General features: G+C 41.5%; 1 protein-coding gene across 2 annotated transcripts in view; it reads left to right on the top strand.

Moving 5' to 3' along the window:
* Positions 1–8,916: 8,916 nt before the first annotated feature.
* The window catches only part of ST6GALNAC5 (ST6 N-acetylgalactosaminide alpha-2,6-sialyltransferase 5), a 204,138-nt gene continuing 191,672 nt past the window's right edge, over positions 8,917–21,382 (top strand). Inside the window, exons 1-2 of one of the 2 annotated variants that reach the window (XM_081491867.1) lie at positions 8,917–9,127; positions 9,942–10,166. In XM_081491867.1, coding sequence (XP_081347993.1) covers positions 9,113–9,127; positions 9,942–10,166 — 240 coding nt within the window. In that variant the 5' untranslated portion in view covers positions 8,917–9,112. The remainder of the gene's footprint in view (positions 9,128–9,941; positions 10,167–21,382) is intronic. The other variant, XM_081491868.1, reaches the window with a different exon arrangement.

Genomic DNA, 21,382 nt, shown 5'->3' with positions numbered 1-21,382 from the left:
AGGCTGTTCTCTCTAGCTCCCGTCTTTCCCCCTACAAAGCCATCCCTCTCACTGTCTCCAAAGACCCCACCTAGAAAGTAATTCCGGAGAAGGAAATGGCAACCCACTCCAGTATTCTTGCCTAGAGAATCCCATGGACAGAGTAGCTTGGTGGGCTGCTGTCCATAGGGTCACACAGAGCTGGACATGACTGAAGCGACTTAGCAGTAGCAGCATCAGCAGAAAGTAATTCTGACCCCACTATTCCCAGCCCGAATGGTACTACTGTGCAAATTTTTAAAGCTTCAGAGGACTTCCCTGGTGGTCCAGTAGCTAAGTCTCCATGCTCCCAATGCAGGAGTCTGAAGTTCGATCCCTAGATCCCACATGCCACACACAACTAAGAGTTCGCACAACCCTAACTTAAAGTCCTTCAGGCTGTAACAAAGACCCAGGGCAGCCAAATAAATAAATATTTTTTCTAAAAAGCTTCTCATACTTACAACACTTTACTTCCATCTAACCTAAAATTGTTATATTATTCTGATATGTGTAGAGTAAGATGCTTTCTGGTCATTTTCAAGGAAATTGATGAAAAGAAAATATACAAATCTTCAGATTCTATGACTGCAACAACCATTTAGATGCGTATCCTTACACACTGCACAACCTGCACAAATGTACAGAACCTGGTAACTTCTTACCCACAAGCTTTCTCTGTTTTTGGCACCTACCATGAGTTTTGTTTTGTTATGTTGTCCGTTCTGCCAAGGGACACAGGCTTTCTCTTGATCTGTTTCTGGTGATCCTTTAAAGCCAACTAAACATTCCTCTTTTGCCAGAAATCATACCTGAAGCACTCTCACACAGCTATATATCCCTTTTCTGGGACCTCTTCAGTCCTTCATTTGTAACTCACCTTTTACACTTAGCCTGAAGAAAACAGAGTTAGTCGCTCAGTTGTATCCAACTCTTTACAACACCATGAACCATAGCCCACCAGGCTCCTCTGTCCATGGAATCCTTCAGGCAAGAATACTGGAGTGGGTAACCATTTCCTTCTCCAGGGGAATCTTTCCAACCCAGTGACTGAACCTAGGTCTCCCACAATGCAGGCAGATTCTTTACCATCTAAGCCACCAGGGAAGCCCTTTGGGGTAATATTACCTGATCATGGATTTGTCTTTAGAGGACTGTGTCTGTCTCCTCTTTGCATCTCCAGCATCTAGTGGAGGACTTGGCTTTGAGTCAGAGAATTTAGAAAACAGTGGAGTGTGGAGTGTGGAGCTTGTGAAGGAAGGTTCTGCAGTCAGACAGTCCTGGGCAGATCTTGGTTCTGTCCCATTCTAGCCATGTGACCTTGAGCAAATGACCTCACATCTCAATGTTTCAGTTTCCTTGTTGGTAAAGCGGAGATGACATCATACCTGATTTAAAAAGCCTACAATTAGCACAATGCCGGACAGCAGGCACACAACACCTATTAACTATTATTTTTATTATAATCTCAGTAAATATTTGAGGATGAATGCTTCTCTTGTTTTACCAAACAGGTACCCCCCTAAGAAAACATATCTTTTGTTTGACCCATCTGTATAGTCAGTATGGTGATGAACCCTATCCATATGTTAGTATGTTTTGTCTGCATAGCTACTTGAAAGGTTTTATTATCTGCCTGTTAGAAATGAGGAACTGAGAAGGGCAGTCAGTGGCTTGTTCTCCGTCACATTAGAGTTAGTGGCAAAGGTTGGGCAAAATCTGATCTGTATGATGCCAAGCCTGTGCTTTTAACTGAGCTGGGGAAGAATTAAGGAGAGGCCTCATTGTCCACCTGCTGGTTTATAAAGTAGAGGATACTGGTGGATGCTGTGCAGGCTGAGATGTGAAGAAGTAGGACAGAAAGGGGCTTGTTGAAAGACCCAGCTGACTGGCCATAAATACTGTAAATTCAAAGAACAGTTTTTAGGGCTAATTCAAAGCATCCCTGGGTAGAGAGTCAGAAGATGAGATTCAAAGGGAATGGTGGATGCATAGTTAGGAAGGACCCAGGATACTGAGCAAGGTTTTCTAGCTTTATCTGGAAAACTGTACAAAAGCAAAGAGACCTTTAAAAGACTGCCCACACCATATGCTGACAGGATGGGGAACAACGGAAACTCTCATTTGTTGCTGGTGGGAATAAAAAGTGGTCCAACCACTTTGGAAAACAGTTTAACAATTTCTTCTAAAGTTAACCACACACTTGTCACACGACCCAACCATTCCATTCCTAGGTATTTATTCAAGAAAAATGAAGCCATGCATCTACCAAAAGACAGGAATGCACTTAGTGACTTTATTCCTAAAAGCTCCAAACTGGAACCAACCCAAATGTTCATTAACAGGAGATTGGATAAAAACAATTTTGTCATTTTCAAACAATATGAGTACTTAGCAATAAAAAGGAATAAACTCTTAAAATACCCAACAACATGGAGAAACCTCAAAATGGTATTTTAAATGAAAGAAGTCAGACTAAAGGGCATATGCTCTATCTTTTCATCTATATTATGTTCTGCAAGGCTAATCTAGATGAAAATCAGGACCATGTTTGCCTCTTTGCTTACTGGATGAGGGTTAGTCTAACTGGAAGGAAGCATAAGGGGATTCTCTGGGATGATGGAAATGAGCTATAACTTGATAGCAGTGGTGGTAACAAATGCATAATTTTGTCAGAACTCATCAAACTGTACACCTAATTTCATGTATTTTACTGTCTGTAAAATATACCTTGAAAAAACAAAAGTAGCAAAACAGTATACCACAAAACAAGGAACTGTTCTGGGTCATATTATCTAAATATTTGGTGTAAATTATATTCTTATAAGGAGAAAGCAATGGCACCCCACTCCAGTACTCTTGCCTGGAAAATCCCATGGATGGAGGAGCCTGGTAGGCTACAGTCCATGGGGTTGCTAAGAGTCAGACACGACTGAGTGACTTCACTTTCACTTTTCCTTTTCATGCACTGGAGAAGGAAATGGCAACCCACTCCAGTATTCTTGCCTGGAGAATCCCAGGGACGGCGGAGCCTGGTGGGCTGCTGTCTGTGGGGTCGCATAGAGTCGGACACGACTGAAGCGACTTAGCAGCAGCAGCAGCAGCATATTCTTATAAATCAGACTAGTTTGGAGTTTAGTAGAGGAACCTGGTTCTGGGAACTCTTACAAAGCTTCTATCCATTCATTCTTAAACTAATATTTATTTGTTTTAACAAATATTTATTTAGCCTAATGCTGCTGTTGTTCAGTTGCTAAGTCGTGTCCAACTCTTTGTTACCCCATGGACTGCAGCATACCAGGCTTCCCTGTCCTTCACTATCTCCCAGAATTTATTCAAGTTCATGTCCATTGAGTCGGTGATACTATCTAAACAACCCTAATGCTCACCACTCAACAAAGTCACAAAAGTCTGATTGACTTTGCACAAATGACTCTCAGTGTCTCAGTCCACTCATTTGTGAAATGAGGAAAATAATAGTACCTACCTCATGGGGTTGTTGTGAGGACTGAAAGAGTGGATATATGTAAAACTCTTAGATTAGTGCTGGCATATGCTAAGGAGCTGAATAAATGTTAGTGATTAATATTTTTTACCCTCACTTATGTGCTGGGCTTGTAGGGTATAAACAGTAATAGGATACAATTCCTGTTCTGGAAAATTTATGATCTAGAAGCAAGGATGAACAATAAATACATAAATGAATATGTTTGGTACAATAACAGAATTTGAAAAGTGCTTTGAGAGCATAAATGACTATCTTGGAATGGAAAATCCATTCAAAATGAAAATAACCAGCCACCTAAATCAAATCAAGTTGAGAAAGTCATTTATTGTTTTCTTCAGTATTATCATTACTGTAATAATGCCTCCTATTCTCAGCATCCAAAATTTGGAGCTCCCATGGCTCAGGCTGGTGACCTCTTCTCATCTGTGTCCTGGCTTATTCCTAGGTGACTTCATCCTTTCATGAACCATGATGCCCTGTTCATGTCTCTAATCCCAACATTATGCCTGAATTCTAGTTGCCTGTGACATTTCATATTGAGAACATGCAAATTTCCATTCTCAGCCCTTCAAACCTGCTTTTCCAGAGCATTCATCATCTTGGAATTGGCAACATCTTTCCCCAAGCTGCCTAGGTCTAAAGCCTTGCATTTGCTTGCCCACTTTCTTTATCTCATGTCTTATACCCAGTACCAGCAAATCCCTAAACCAGTCACTTCTCCTGAAAGTACCACCACCTTCTTCCACCTACACCACTGCAAGAGCTTCCTAAGTGGTCTCCCTCCTTCTTCTCTTGCTCTCCTAAAAGCTCTTCTCTGCACAGCAGCCAGGTGATCTTTCTTTCCAGAACAGTAAGAATCCATGGCCTTCCTCTGCTCCAAACCCTCCAATGGGTTTCCTTTCCTCTGTGCTTTCATCGTCTATGAGGTGCTAGACAATCTAGCCCTGGACTACTACTCTGTGCTCTCCTCCACAACTCTTCCTCTCCTTCCTTCCTTCCAACTCCAGCTACACCACCTCCTTGCTGGCTCTTCAGCCTGCCAATCAAGCGCTTACTTCACGGTCTTTTCATAGGTCATTTCCTTTGCCTGAAATTCTCCTCCAGATAGCTTCATGGCTCACTCCCTCACTTTATTAAAATCTCTCCGTAAACGTCACTATCCCAACTAAAACAGTACTACATCGCATCCCAACCTCTAGCCTGCTTTACCTTGCTATTTTTTCCTAGTTCTTGACATTCTATTATATTAGTTCATTGCCCTAGCTCAAATATAAGCTTCATGGGCTTATTTGTCTTTGTCACATTACTATGTCCCTGGCACATAGTAGATGCTCAACTGATATTTTTTGGATGAATGAATGAGTTTCTATTATCTTAGCTCATGCAGAGCTTCATAGTTTACAAAGCAGTCAATTACACAACATCATGGTAAGCCCTCAAACAATTTAGGGTCTAGGCTTAGTTATATTCATTTTACAGGTCAGTTTACAGTTTGCTTAATATTTTTAAGTTCTTTGGTCAAAGTCATGCAGTTCTTGGTCACACAGGTCAAACCCTGTTCTTTCCATTTCAAATCCAGTCTATTAATCATAGTATTAGTAATCAAAGTATTATTAGTAATCAAAGTATTAATTTATTAATCAAAGTATTATTAGTAACAGCTAACAATCTGTTAGGCTTCCCTGGTGGCTCTTAGTAAAGAATACACTTGCAATGCAGGAGATTACCTGCAACGCAGGAGACCTACATTTGATCCCTGAATCAGGAAGACCCCTTGGGGAAGAAAATGGCAACCCACTCCAGTATTCTTGCCTGGAAAATCCCACGGACAGAGGAGCCTGGTGGGCTACAGTGCATAGGGTCGCAAAGAATTGTATTTGACTTAGAGACTAAACCAATGGTCTGAGTAGTCCTCTTGACACTTCACTTGTAGTATCTCAATTAACTTTCACAACAATGCCTTGAGGCAGGTGCTCTTGTAGTTGCTACTTTACAGATAAATCAAGGTACAGCTAAATAACTTACCCAAGGTCACAGCACTGGGAAGTGTTAAAGTGTCAGGACCCAGACAGCCAAACTCCATGGACTTGTTCCCAACTACGCAGCCCATTAGGCACAGGCTATGGGTTGCGAAGATCCCCTGGAGGAGGAAATGGCAACCTACTCTTGCTGGGAAAATCCCACAGACAGCAGCCTGGCAAGCTACAGTCCAAACAGTCAGACACTGAGCAACTGAGCTCACATGCAGGTGAAGTAAAAAGAGTTAAGGAAACTGAGGAACAAGTATCACTTTGTTCTAGGACTTTCTGCCATTATGAAACTTAATGCTCTTATAGCATTTATCATAGTATTTTTTTCTCTAAGGTCATAAAGTAGAAATCAGTTATGTCTTAATGCAGTTTACATTATGTTGTTTTCTGCTTTTCATACATCTTTGGAATGTTTGAAACGTTTGTTTCTGATTTGAAAGGTCATTTAGAAGTCACGGGCAGGGCTCACTAGTTTCCAGCAGTCTGTCTTTCCTTCTCCCTGGTAGCTTTCTGGTGCCTCTGTGGCCCTGTGTACAGGCGGGCATTCCCTTCAACCTCTAGATCCCACCTTCTTACCCTATGAGGATTCATAAATCCTCACCTTCAGTTTGCCTCATAACCTACATAGTGGAATACGCGATTTCTTTGCCTTTCCTTTCTTTTTCTTTTCAAAAGTAAGAATCTGTCTGATTGGATGTGATGGCACCAGAGGCAGAAATGTGGCAACATTTTAAATGGTGAGAAATCCATCTCAGCTACCTGGATTTTGAGAAGCAAATTGTGATTCCTCGACTCACTTTGTATTGAACTGGACAAGTTAGATGAACTAAAAAACTTTATTGACTTGTCTACTTGTCTCCAAGTCAATCAAGTGTCTGTGAATGCTGCATATCTTCTGCTGTTTCTGGCTCTTCAAAGTACTAACTTAAAAGTGTGCAAAAAGTTACATCAACAGAGGTGGATACCCTTAAGATATTGAACCCTTTGGGTAATAATAAGCTAGCACTCAGAAGTTGAAAAACAAGCCAAGCATTTTGTTTGTTTCCTAATTCTTTGTAATATAAAGATTCATGGCAGTTATTTAGGAATAATAGGCTGTGAGTTGCTTCAGGGTAGCATGTCATCTATTTATCCAGGTATCCCCATGCCTGGCATGTAATAGGTGTTCACCAGAGGAGATGCTTAATATGGTGGGCACTTGACAAATATATGTTTAATTTATTCTTTCATTACCAGCTTGCAGACTTGTCATACATACATACACACACATACACACACACACCCTAGGTTGTGAGCTCTTAGACAGGATCTGTGTCTTATTCCTCTCTGAATTCCCCAATATAAAACCACCAGATAGCAGATAATCATTAAATGATCATTACACTGAACAGCACAAGGATTTTCACTTTTGTCACTTGTTTTTATCTGCCCTCCCCAAGGCCCCTTGTCCATTTGTCTCTCGGGCCACCGTGCCTAAAACCTTTGCGTCAGTCTAATCAAATATTTGAAAGCAAGAGACCGTGAAATTATTCAAATCAACTTCAGAATTACATTTTTCAAATTTATCCTGGTCATCTCATAAGTAGATAGAGCCACTTGCTAACTGCTATCCCAGGAGGGGGAGAAAAAAAGCACAAGCTTAATGAATTTGGTCAGACATACTGTGTAACAGATGTCCAACGTGCTGCCATGAGCTTAAATCATAAATATGATGGCTCTGTTTGGCATGGCAAAATATATTAGAAGTGTTTTATTGGTCACCGGGCAACATACTAGATGGAAGGGGAATCATTCTGAAAACTGCAGAAGCTGTGTCTAGTAGCATCTCAAAAGTAGCCCTGGAGAAACACAGATAATCTGCTTGCACCAATTCATCAAGTTGGTCCTTTGTTTCCCTAATTTGAGTGTCAAGAGCAACCATCCAATAAAGAATTGCCAAGGCCCGATAAGATTCTCCTCTGGCTGCTGCTTTTTTTGCCCTAACAACTGGTACTATTCATGCCTAAAGCATAAATTGAATAAATAGCCTCAAGGCTGGCAATGTTGGACACTGTTTGGAAATTTTCGTTCTTCCTTGAAAGGCTAAATCCCATATGTTTCTCGCTTCCCCCCAAATACATTGCATTGATAGTCATTGTTGCACTGACTAATTTTAACTTTCTTAATACTGAGTGTAGAAGGATGCTTCATAAGTTAAAAATAGTTTCTGTTGTATCATCAGTCCAGCAATGGATTAGTGAAGATTAAAAAAAGGATTGTAATGTCTTCTTTGGCCTTGAGAAAGCTCTTATTTGCCTATGGTTCAGTTGGTCTGCTGATCATTTTCATCTTAATGTAATCTTTAACGTTACACTGCTACAGGTGAGGTATTGAGTAATACATTAAGACAACTATTCTCACTGAGCAATTTCATAAGAAATATGTTTCTAACTAAATTAGACATTTAGCAAATGCCATTTGTAATTCAACGTGGAGTGGGAGAAGGGGAGATCATCCTTTAAACAAGATATTGATATGCATTTCCTTAGAAAAAACAAATAATTATTTTTTTCTAATTTCAATTGGAGTTCTAAATGTGAAATTATATACTGTCAGTGCAGTAGAACAAAACAAGGAGAGCACTAAAGGCCCTAAGATTCTTGCAAAATAAGCAGTAAGCAATTTTATCTCTAGCACCCAGAAATTTTTCATTTAAATTAAGAAGACTCTACAGGTCCAGTTAATCCTGTGGATATGATGTGCTGAATGTTCTTAACACTTAAATCATTTAGATGAACACTAGGAACCACAAGGTTCTGATTAAAAAAAAATAAATTACAATATTTAAAACATGTAGTGAATGAAATAATTTGGATGAAAATGAGACTATAAAGATTGCATGAGAATCACTGAATTTAAAAAGTAAAATTAAGGGGGAAGAGAATATCAGAAAGCTTACAATTGGAAAACTGAAATATTAATTAATTTACTTGAAAAGAAATTTCGTGACAGATTCCTCCCTGCTAAGAACATAAATGCAAATTCTATAAATAGAGCTATTGACATCTCGGTTGTTGATTTGTTTTTACCGAGATCACAAAACAGAAATATTAGTTTGCAAATTTTCAAATGGCTATCATGTTCAGAATCCAACTTGATTCCCTCTTCCTTTTTACTTGATGACTTCATAAAAAGATAAATAAGCCCTTGGACTAAGAGGTGGGTATACTGGCACGGTTAACTCTCTCGCCCAAGAAATTCTACTCCGCTGAGATTACTATTTGGGGGTTGGAAGCGGGGAATGAAGAGGTCTTTAGGACCCAGCAGGCGGCGGCAGGCGGCAGTTGTGTAGATCGCTGAGAGACTACGAGGGTCCGGTTCAGTTTTAATTCTGTCTCTAATCTCTGCAACAGCGGCGCTTCCTGGGTCCCGCGGCTCCTCTGCTCACTCAGCCGAGGCTGGCCGCCGGGCGAAAATCAAAGCCGCCTCCGCCCCATAACCCACGATGGAAACCCTCCAAGAAAAAGTGGCCCCGGACGCGTGTGCCTAAGGATTCCGCACAAAAGAAGTGCCCAAAATGAAGACCCTGTTGGTGAGTCATTTATTGTAACTCCTCTGGGCATCGGCGGGATCCCGGGGCGCAGCGTCCCCAGGGCGCACGGGAGAGCTCCAGGGCGCCTAACCCTGAGCTGCTAGATCGCCCGTTACAAAGGGAGAACTTTTCACCTGCTCCCGGTCTACTCCCGATTCCTCGGTCTGCCAGGCTCAGAATCCCAGAGCCGGAACGGGAACTCGGGTTGCTGGGCTCCTGGATCTCCGGCCGGAGTTCCGAGCGGTCAGCGGAGGGCTAGAGAAACCTAGGAGTGGTGGGCGTCTTGCTCGGGAATGGGGATTGCCCTAAAGCAACAAGCTTGGCAAAAACTAAGAGAGGCGGGAAGCGGGGGACCTTTGCCGAGTTTCTTGATTTCCTTGATGTATTTCAAACTTGCAAGGATGGCCGAGGTAGAGCCCCACGGGTCCAGAAAGGAGAGGCTAATCATTCCAGCAGCCGAGCTGGGGGCAGAGGGCCCCCTCCCAAAGTGCAAGCCCACCCCTGCCCCCGCCGCCGGAGCGCTGTCCCTCGCGTAGCCTGGCGCCGCGCACCACCTGTCCTCTGCCAGGAGATGTGGGAGGCGGTGGCGGCCGAGAGCAGCGACGCGCGGGGAGCATCCCCTGCGGTACCCCCGGGGACTGTGCCTTCTCTGCCGGGGCTGCGCGCGGTCGGGGTAGAAACCCGGCCACGCAGCCCCCGTCCCCGACCTCCCCCGCCCGTCTTGTCTGACCGTCGCGCCGGTGTCCCCGCCTGGCGCGCTCCTCCCGGGTCGGCGCTCGGAGACTCTCCTGTGCTCTCTCCCGCCCGCCCGCAGCGCCATGGTCTGGCAGTGTGTTTAGCGCTCACCACCATGTGCACCAGCTTGTTGCTCGTGTACAGCAGCCTCGGAGGCCAGAAGGAGCGGCCCCCGCAGCAGCAGCAGCAGGCAGCGGCGACCCTCAGCTCGCGGCGGTCGGCGGAGAGCAGCCCCCCGCCGCGCCCGGAGACCCCCGCGGGACCGCGGCCACTGGACGGATACCTCGGCGTGGTGGACCACAAGGTGACAGCTCGCTCGCCAGCCTGCCCGCCACCCAGCCTGGGGATCCCGCACACCTGAGCTTGCCCCCTTCCCCGGGGCTGGGAGGCGCCGTGAGTAGGTGCCATTCGGAGGCTGGAAGAGGGAGTGGACCCGGTGGGGTGGGATGGGATAGTTACTACTTGGTGTGACTTTCTATTTGGAGAAGGTAGCAAAGTTTTTCAGGGAACAGGGAGGAGATGGGTGCACCCCAAAGCCTAATTTCCTAACAGGAACCGTCCCTGGAACTAGAACCGCTCATCCCCGGAATGACAGCTACTGCTGGGTGCTGGATTCCTGAAGCCTCGGGTTTGGCGGCCGAGTCGCGCCCTAGTGAGAGGAGACCCGGGAATGGAGCGGGTACCAGTCCGAACGGTTACCTTTGACAAGGTGCCGGAGGCTAAATAGCAGCTAGTCCTCTGTCGGCCGCTGCTCAGGCTCGCAGATTCCTATCTGATCTCTGCTTCGGATGCTCAGGGCTGAATTACCACAGCCCTGGAGAGCAGTACCCAGGCAGGCGCAGAAGGCTTGAGGCGCAAACTCAGCTTCCATTGGCTTGAAACTCATCATTGAGGGCCTGTTTTCCTCTGCCTTCCGGGAAGCCGCTGCGTGGCTTGGCTAATAATTAATAAGATGAATTTTTAAGAAATTGAGCTTTTTTTCCCTGGAATAATAAATCTCTGATTTCAGAGTGTGAAGCCTCTGGGAGAATTGTAATCAAGTTTCCTGATTCTAAAAAGATATTTTAATACAGTTTAAATGTATTTCCCATTATTTGAAGCTATTAATATATTTTTATTAAAACACCATTCCATTCCATATATGCTCTATAAAGCTAGAGGATTTCTTGAAACCACCCAACTGTTCTGCTTTATGTATTACTATGTTTTATGGTTGTGAACCAAAGTGATTTTAGGAGGTGCTCCTTTTGTGTGAAAAGGTGGCTTTTGTCATGCATGAAAAAGTCAGACTTTTTAAAGTGGCAATCAAAATACTTCTACTCATTTGTGCAATGTATAATGCTAAGGAGTTTGGAGGGTACAAAGGAATTTAAGGCAGGACCCAACGTTTAGAAATCTTTGAATGCCTGTGGGGAAAAAACAACATACCATGAAATATGAATGGATGGATAGATGACAGAGAGATAGATGGTAAATATAAATGTATGGGAAATACTGGATATAAACAGTTATTATTGTTGGAATACAGAGATGAGAAAGATCTCTGCTCTGGTAGGATTAAGGAAAGTTTCTTTGAAAAGGTGGAACTTGCCCTGGAAGGATTCAGGAAGCAGAAAAGAGGGAGAGATTTCGTTAGGAAATAATTTGCTGGGGATGGGTCTGGTGAAAGATCTTAAATCAAAAGTAGAAACAGCTGTCAGTTTCACATTTAAAGCTTCTGTTTCTCGTTAATTTGCTGATTGATTACATACTTTGTATCTGCAATAACCCATAAGGGCTGAATCCTAGAAAAGTTTGGGCACTGACTTCTGACTGTGGATGGACGTGGTGTTAATGTGTTTATGATGAATCTATTGAACATGGTGGATTTTCATGGCTGTTGTTTAATGGAAATGGCTAGCATTTGTGAAGCTTTGGTTAACAGGGATGTCAAAAGGTAAATTTGCTGAAAGCTGTGATCTACCTTTAGGAAGATATTGCTAGTACTTCCCTTCCTGTGCTCCCCTGCTGGTCCAGCATCAGCTAAGAATATTGATAGCCTAAGGCAAAGTATGATGCCCTCATGTTCTTTTTCAAAACAGTGTTTATTCACACCAGTATACTGGTTTTCATTTTCAGTGAATCAGCATTGTATTTCATTAAAATGAAGAACAGCCCTTTTGGGGAAGGAATATGGATACTATATACGAGAAACTGAGATTATCTGTAGTAAAGCGTTTTGTAAACTGTAAAGTGTTTTGTGAATGATAGATATGTGTGGAAGACCTTGGAATTCTTAGCAGAGAATTATAAATGTGACCAGGAAGGTCTTTGTAGATATCATTAATGAAATTCTTTTATAGAAAACCAACTTCTCACAAAATTCCATACCTAAAGGGTTCAAAAAAGTTTACCCTGCCTCAAGCAAACGAACAAATGCAGATCTTAAAACCAGTGCCTTCTCTTTAGGCATTATTGCAATTGTCCCACTGAATGAAATGTAAGCTGCTCAGAATGTAGTCACTTTGTTGTTGTTTAGTCGCTAAGTCATGTCCGACTCTTTGCGACTCCTTGGACTGTGGCTGCCAGGCTCCTCTGTCTATGGGATTTCCCAGGCAATAATACTGGAGTGGGTTGCCACTTCTTCTTCAGGGGATCTTCTCGACCCAGGGGTTGAACCTGTGTCTTCTACATTGGGCAGGCAGATTCTTTACAACTGAACCACCAGGGAAGCCAGTAGTCACTTTACTGCTACTGTTTACTGATTGGAAGTTGGGCAAAGTTTCATTTCCAATGGCTATCTGAAGGTACACATGTAAAATGTTTATGTTCTCTCCCAGTTGCTGTTTAGGTTTACTTGGGATTTTCCTATATATAGTCTTGCTTAAGCAGAGGTAGAAATCATTTGTTAGACTATTGCTGGGAATTTTCTTTCCAGTTAATACCGAGGAAGGTAAGAAATGAAAGCTTTTCTATTTTTACTGTGTTGCCAGATGATTTTCTGATTGCTTTTGTCCCCTACTCTCACATCAGGCTTTAGAAAAATTATGGGATGTCCTGACTGTGATGACCACCAAGCCGTATGCTGCTGCATATTGAATCAGAATTCCAACAGACTTTCTATTTGCCATTGATTTACTGAATCTGGAGAGGGTTACAGATACCACTTAGGAAAACGTTCACATCTCCATGGCTGGAGGTCCCAAAGTCCGATAAATATGTAGTGTTTTTGTTCAGTTACATGACGGTATTAACATTATAACTCCAAGATTAAATTCAACAGGCGGTCCTTAATCCCCAACACCTGAATTTCACAAATTACTGCCTGTCTGCAATGATAGTCTTGTCTCATATGCTGCAGACTGAATTACTGTTGAGATTAAATCACTATGTGCTTTTGTTGAAAGACATGCCGCAAGTCAAGCCAGTGATGAGCAATATGTGTAGAAGCTTAAAATATCACTTTCCATGGTCATATTCCCTACTTTCTCTTTCACAAAAGATGTGAACAGAAATTGTAATTCCAGTATGACTAAGTAAGTGAGGGATTCTTGCAATTTCTTGTGACAATGAAGCCATTTAACTTTGTCTTAGATTTTTTTCTCTTCATTTCCAACCCTTCCCCTAAACTTTTCCCTACAAATCTCTCACTAACTCATTTCCATCTTGTTACATGTCTGTTACTGCAGCTACAGTATCTGCATCCTGGCATTTCCTGGTCCCTGTTTGTGGAAGCCATTGATTTCTAATCAGATCTGCCAGATCTAAGCAAAGAAGCCAAGTTTCAAAGCTTGGGGAAACTTCGGCCTTTGAACTGCAGCATAATGTATAATCAAGCTAAAATACACATGTGTGTGCTTGCACACACAGACACAGACACACAGACACAGACACAGACACACACACACACACAAAATCAAACCACCCCCAGAGGAAAGCACCAATTCTCCCAGCAGAGTGGGAGGGGGCATGTAGCACATTCTATATCAAGACTGGATTGGCTCCAGGTCGGTAAAGTCATTGGCCATCTGGTGGACCCTGCGAAATGAAACTGTGAGCCAATTCCCATTTCCAGGGGAGCAACAAGGGAAGCCCTTCCAGTAGACAGGAGCTCTTATCACAGAAAGCCCACTTGTCACCTGGGCTGCCCTTTGCTTAAGTGGCTTATAAAGAGCAGTGATCATAGGGTCTGAAGCTGAGCTGCTCTCTCCTCGCTTTAGCAAGAATGGATTTTACATGTACCAGTGGCATGCTTGCTTTGGTTCTTTCCTTAAACACTCAGTTATACAGACAAAACCAAACTGCTTAGAGGTAATAGTACTATCACTATTAATTAGTAGATGTCCAGTTGGAATGCTAAGACAAATCAATGCAAGAGTCAAAAAAGGATTCAAAACTGGAAAAAAAGTATCAGTTCAGTTCAGTTGCTCAGTCGTATCTGACTCTTTGTGACCCCCATGGACTGCAGCACGCCAGGCTTCCCTGTCCAACACCAACTCCTGGAGCTTACTCAAACTTGTGTCCATTGAGTCGGTGATGCTGTCCAACCATCTCATCCTCTGGCATCCCCTACTCCTCCTGCCTTCAATCTTTCCCAGCACCAGTTCTTTTTCGATGAGTCACTTCTTTGCATCAAGTGGCCAAAGTATTGGAGTTTCAGCTTCAGCATCAGTCTTTCCAATGAATATTCAGGACTGATTTCCACTAGGATGGACTAGTTGGATCTCCTTGCAGTCCAAGTGACTCTCAAGAGTCTTCTCCAGCACCACAGTTCAAAAGCATCAATTCTTCAGCTTTCTTTATAGTCCAACTCTCACATCCATACATGACCACTGGAAAAACCATAGCCTTGACTAGACAGATCTTTGTAGGCAAAGTAATGTCTCTGCTTTTTAATATACTGTGTAGGTTGGTCATAGCTTTTTTTCCAAGAAGCAAGCATCTGTTAATTTCATGGCTGCAGTCACCATCTGAAGTGATTTTGGAGCCCCCCAACATAGTCTGTCACTGTTTCCATTGTTTCCTCACCTATTTGCCATGAAGTGATGGGACCAGATGCCATGATCTTAGTTTTCTGAATGTTGAGTTTTAGGCCAACTTTTTTGCTCTCTTCTTTCACTAAAAAGGTATGTGCCATATAACTTACTTTGAAATTATGGCAAAAAAATTCTTTTTTTAGAGAGGTATATACATTCTCAGATATAAGTTTATATCATTCATTAGACTCTTTTATAATATTTGAGGCATCCAGTGAAGGATAATTTGGTTCTCAAAGAAATTTAAAGTGACTCATTTGCAGTGCTCAAGTATTATAAAATGTAAAGTGCCAATGATGACAAAAATCTGTTATCACAAAGCATCAACTAAAACAAATCATGAAATGAACAGCTTTTTATTGACAAAAATTTCCAATAATGTAGTTGTTTTAAACTGGAAAAATATTCTTATAAGGTTAATAAAATAGTTAACCTTTCTTAATTCTGAAATCCAGGAGTATTTCTCCAACTTCCCATAGGAGTAATCCCAAGATATTGTTATGCCAAAGCCCAGATTATACCTAGTGGATGAGTCTGACCTGGCTCCCTTTCAAGTGTCAGGCATTCTGGCCTCTTCCTGATCCTTGCACACTCATTGTGCCTCAGGACCTTTGCACTGGCTGTTTTAGCTCCCTGGAAAGCTCTCGCCCAAGATCTTTTGCATGATTGATTCCTTCTGGTCGTTTAGTCCTCAGATCACATACCATCTTCTTGGGTATCGAACTCTTTAAATAGCCCCCTTCTCAATAGTCATTCTCTATTTTACCCACATGTTTTATTTCCCTAATAATACGTAACAATATCTGAAATAATCTGAAAGATCATTTGTGTCTTGTCTGCCCTCACCCCAAGTACAATCTAAGTGCTGTGATGGCAAATATTTATACCTCTTGCTGAACAGTTTAACCTCAGGCCTAATGCTTGGCCATTGGTCAGCACACAATAAGTATTGATGGAAGGAAAGAAGAAAGCAGGGTGTATTGGGGGTACCTTATGTCAAGTCCTTTCTCTACAAGAAACATCAGGGCAATCCCAGGCCCAGGTATGTTCCATCCTTCCTAAATTTGATTTACTATTGCTCCACCTAATAATGATAATGGAAAAGAAGAAGAAGAAATGATTTAAAACATAAGACTCTTTGGGAATAAGATTTGGGAATCTACCAATTTAATAGGCTTCCCTTATTATCGTGCACATTAAAGTTTGAGAATCATCATCTGAAATGTTTTTAATCATCACAATGTGTAGTTCTGAGCTAATTTGTTTCTGGGTTTTGAACTACTCACAGCCCTTAGTAAATATTCACTGAAGGCCTAATAGCTGCAAAATTACAGGGAATTCTGGAAGAAGAACACAGTCCCTACCCTCAAAGAACCTTTGATCTAATTGGAAAGAAAAGACAAAGAAGCGAGAAAGGTTAATAAGAAAGCAAGTGCTGAATAATAATATGAAACCAAGAAACAGTAAATCAAGGCACTGGCACTAAAAAGGAGGCAATTTCTGTGATCTTTCCCATCTATAAAATAGGTTAAATACTATTATTACCTTAGAAGTTATAAAACTTTCAAACTAAAATTCCATTATTCATTAACCCTTTAAAATATATGTGTGTGTTTCTATATATATTACGTAGATGACAGGCAGTGAATAATTAATTAACAACTTGAATATTAAATCGACTTCAAAGTGGATTGATTTTAAATTCAAAATATTCAATCTCTTTATGATTCTCCTTTGGAATGGCATAGGATCCCCTGGACTCTTGAAGGGAGCTAACCCTGTTACCTTGTTCACCTGTCTCTGTAACATATGGTGACTATATTTCCAAACCAAATCTCGTAACTCATGGTATGATGAATTCGAACATAATCGTATTGGCCACGAGACAGAATATTTGTGATCAGATCTGTCCTGAAACACAGCATCTGTTATAGAGGAGACTTTTCATAACCTCTAAGGTCAAACCACAGCTCAGTATACTTCCTGTCCTCCAAATGCTGGGATAAAGAGAGATTAGAGATGAGAAAAGACTGAAAGGTTAAAACCCATCATTGATCAATAAATTATTCTGAAAAGCTTTTATACATCTATTAAGTAGCTTTGAGCAGCTGTGAAGGGCCTTAGATATTGAAAGACAAGGAATGATGATTTCTTAAATAATAATATTATTACCCACACCTTATGATTCAAGAGAATTCCCTTGTGAGTCAGTAAATTTATGATCAATTGGTCAATAAAAACTTGGGAGTGGGTTTTTTTGTGAGATGTACTCAGATTCTTCTTCACAAGCTGTTTTAGTCTTAAACTCATAGTGTGGGCTTTGGACAAATAAATATTTTCATTGCATGCTCTATTCAACATAGTTTCCTAAATAAAAGCCATAGGCATGGATAGTCTTTGTTTAGACAGCATATCAGCAGGGAAGCCTTCCTAGACTTGTAGTCCACGATAGCTCTGAGCGGTAAGCTTTGTCTTCATTGCCAGGTTCCCACAATATACTAATTCTAGTTTATTGTCATTTTTTGTCTAAAATTGTCTGCTTTTCCAGTTTGACAATCAACTCTTGGAGACAGGGAATTTTTTTCTCTTTTTTTGTTATTAAATCCTCAGCCTGGCATATAATGGGTCATCAATAAATATTTGTTGAATGCGTAAGTGTTATCTGTATAAATATTTTATATTTCTTCTAAAATAAGCCCATTTATGACTGCTTGGAGTCACTGAAAAAGAATAGCTACATGTTGTAAATATCAATTTTTCAGGCCACAATTTGTAGTTCTGTAACTATTTCATTTCCAAATTCTTGTACTAATCAGATCTCTTCAACATACTCAAAATTTTAGAGCTAGAACAAAAACTTCACAATTATTGAAAGAGATTCATGAGTGGTCATGCGATTTGCCCAGAGTGGCAGAGCTAGGGCTAAAGTGTGGATCTCTGACGTGGCTATCATTACTATAAAAGAAATTCAGTGCCAATATATTCTAAGCAGTGACTCAATGCTATTTGAACAGAATTTATTAAAATGAAGAACCTAGGCCTATCCAGGTTATTGGAAATAAATAAATATTTAAACATCTTATTATTCTGAAATGAATATGAGCATATGCCTCTAGATAGTTGAAAAGAGCTCCCACCAACCACTGACTTAGCAACAGGTACTCTAAAGGCTGCATAAAATGCATGGCACCGATGTAATTGGAACAATTTGCAAATAAGAATAGATTTTTCCTTTAAAAAGTAAAGCAAGCCAAAAGGAGTGTGGTGTTTAATTATTTGCAGAAAATGTCATAACTAGACCACTTTTTCAGCTGAATTACCTTCTCCTCAGTGGGGAAGGAAACATCAGTGGGAGATTTAGTTCACCAAGTTTCTTCAGGTAACCATTGACTCCTCCTAGATTCTGAGATGGGCTTCTTACTCTGAGATAGAATGACTTGAGGCAAATAAGAAAAACCATTTTACCCATAGTAGGGAAAATGAACCTTGATAGTTGTTGTAGCTCAGAATGAAAAGGAATCTTTTTTATTATATTCTCTTTTAATAGCTAAGAAGATGTGTTTAGTGTTCCTGAGACCCTCACCAAGTCTGAAGATACCCTGGCTGACTGAAACACAGAGTTAAATCATTTTTAAATAAGAAAGCATATTCTGGAAATTAATTGCACATATGGGACCTTTCTACTGACTGAACTGCATTATTGAGTTTCTCATTTACAGATCTGCTCATGTTCCTTGCACACCTTCAATGGCTTCCCATTGCCTGGAGGATCACGTTCAGACTCCGTAGGATGGCTCACAAGGCCTGACAGGTCTTTGTGGCCTAATTCTCCAACCTCACCTCTCACAGCAACCCGTAGCCCAGGTTCCACACACCCTGGGAACACAGCTTGCTGTTTCACTCTTACCTGCTCTTCCTCCATTAAGGAATGCCCTTTCTCCTTTTTTCCACCAGGTAGGGAACGAATCATCCATTAAAATCCAGTGCAAACATCTCCTTGCTAAAGTTTTCCCAGAAACAACCTCTATGCAGAGTAAACCTCTCATTCTCTTATGCCAATGGCATATCAGTCAGTCAATCAAATATTGGGTGAGTGCCCACTGTGTGTTAGACACAGAGAGGGAAACAGGAGGAGGACCTAGTCCTTACCCCCAGGTAAATCACAGTAGGGGAAATATATATTGCAATAACTGTACCTTGGTAAGTGCTAAAATATTCTCTGCATCCTGTGCACATCTCTAATAATAAAATATTGCGATTATTTGTTTGCATGCTTGTCTCCTCTACTAGACTGCACCTTCTTGAGGCCAGGAACAAAACTTATCCATCGTAGTATCTCCAAAATCTGAAACTACCTCACACATGTCAAAATTCAACAAATGTTTGTTGACTGTTAGGTGGACAGAAAGTGAAAGTGAAGTCGCTCAGTCGTGTCCAACTCTGCAACCCCAGGGACTGTAGCCTACCAAGCTCCACCGTCCATGGGATTTTCCAGGCAAGAATACTGGAGTGGGTTGCCATTTCATCCTCCAGGTGATCTTCCTGACCCAGGGATTGAACCCAGGTCTCCCGCACTGTAGGCAGATGCTTTATTGTCTGAGCCACCCGGGAACAGAATCCTGTTCTAATTATGTGTAATAGGAAGAGATCTGAACAAATCTGGCTAATAAACTTACCATAAAAATGACAGAAATGATAAGTAGGGCAGAAGGACTTCACATTTATAGCACACACATCTTTAATTTCTGGTTCCCCTTTAAATGCAGTGCAGCTTTTGCTGACCTTTCCAAAGTGGTTGACCTGGTGTTGAGAAACAAGAATGCCTCTATTTGAGGGCAGAATGGTATTGTGAAAGGCAGAGAGGCACATCCAAGCTTTTTACTTGTTATGAGCTCTTTGGAAAGCCCTGTAACTTTTAGGCTAGTCTGTAGAAGGGGCAGTGAAGCTAGATTCGTTCATTCTTTCATTTATCAAATAATATTGTGTGACTTGCCATTATGTTCGGGACCCAGAAAGTAGCGACACATAAGGTATGATCCCTGACCCTGAGAAACTTACATGTATGAGAGGCAGATAAGCAGGCATAAAAGCACAGCACAGATTTGGAAAGAAAGATTTACATGTTATGGAGATTAACTTTTTATCCTGAAAGCTTTGAGGAAGTCTTCAAAGGGTGAATTAGAGAAATGACTTCATCAGATGTGTTTCAATGGATCATCATGGCTTTGTGTGGCACAGGTCTGAGCGGTCCTAGGTTATAGGAAGAGGGACCAGTTAGCAGAGTGTAGATGTGATTTGAGTGAGAGATGCTTTAAAAAGATCTAAGATTTGTGCCTGCCTTAAGTTTCTATGATCACCCACCCCACTGTGTCGGTGCAGACAGTCTGAGTGCATCTTCTCGAACAGCAGAAGGTTTGTGGTTCAAGATTGCCTCTCAAAAGTTAGTGAAAAGAGTTTGAGGATGATCCCAGATGGCACTCCAACTTTGTCTAATTTTGAACCTTGCTGTGCATCTTAATACCACGTACTGACTTGAGCAAAACAATGGTGTGATGGTTAAGGCTGAAGCAAGCTGTTCATGGAGATTCCATCATGCACACCGGCAACGAATGACAGGAATTAAACCCTCCACCTGCAGCAGAGCCAGTGGGGTGTGAAATACATGTGATGAAGACTTTTTATTAGGTAACAGTTCTACAAGGAGAGACTTTATTCTGGAATAACCTTGTCATAGGAGACTTTTGTTGCATAATAAATCTCACCAGGTGCAGATCTGTTTGAAGTATGGGGTGGAAGGTGGTCTCCTCTCCTTTCATTCCCATAGTTAGAGAGCAATTGGCATTCTTCTTAACCACTTAAGTTTGTTAACAACGTCTAAGAAAAGTAAAGATTCTGTTTCCCGTGCATCAGAAGGAAAAAATGTGTCAAGGGGGTCTGATTCCTAATTCATTTGAAAACATTTGGTTGGAAGCAAAAAATACATACATCTGAATGAGTTCTAGTTTTATAGGGCTCATATTTGGAGTTACTCAGCAGTGTTGCACCTGCCAGGCTGCCATCAGGGATTTCCAAGTTGTCTCCCATTACCTAAGGAGTACATACTTCCATTCTGTAGCGCAAATCATAAAGCTGGATCATTCCATTGTTATTCCTCTTGTTGCAAGCTTTGAACAAAGTGCTAGAAGTGTTGATATTCTACTTGTTTTCTGGAATGTGGAAAAGGGATTATAGGAATCTGTGTGTGTTCCCCACTACCAAAGAAAAAGAAGCTTCACCTTGATACTCAAGCCATAATGAATCCCTTAAAGAATTATACCCATCACTCTTCCTAACAACTGTGTGTGGTTTTTGGCTCTGTTTGAAATTTGAAGGGCTTTTAATCCAAAAATTCAGAAATAAAAATCAGAGAAAGCCATTATAAGAGAACAGGGTATCCTGACTGGATGAACCTTCAGTAGTGAAGTATAAAGATGAAATAACTGAACCCTAGGAATAAAGACCAGAG

The sequence above is a fragment of the Giraffa tippelskirchi genome, chromosome 5 (assembly GCF_054371585.1).
Source record: "Giraffa tippelskirchi isolate mGirTip1 chromosome 5, T2T-mGirTip1v1.2.pri, whole genome shotgun sequence".
Taxonomy (NCBI): Eukaryota; Metazoa; Chordata; class Mammalia; order Artiodactyla; family Giraffidae; genus Giraffa; species Giraffa tippelskirchi.
Note: the sequence above shows the minus strand (reverse complement) of the source record. Positions and strands in the feature narration are given on the sequence as shown.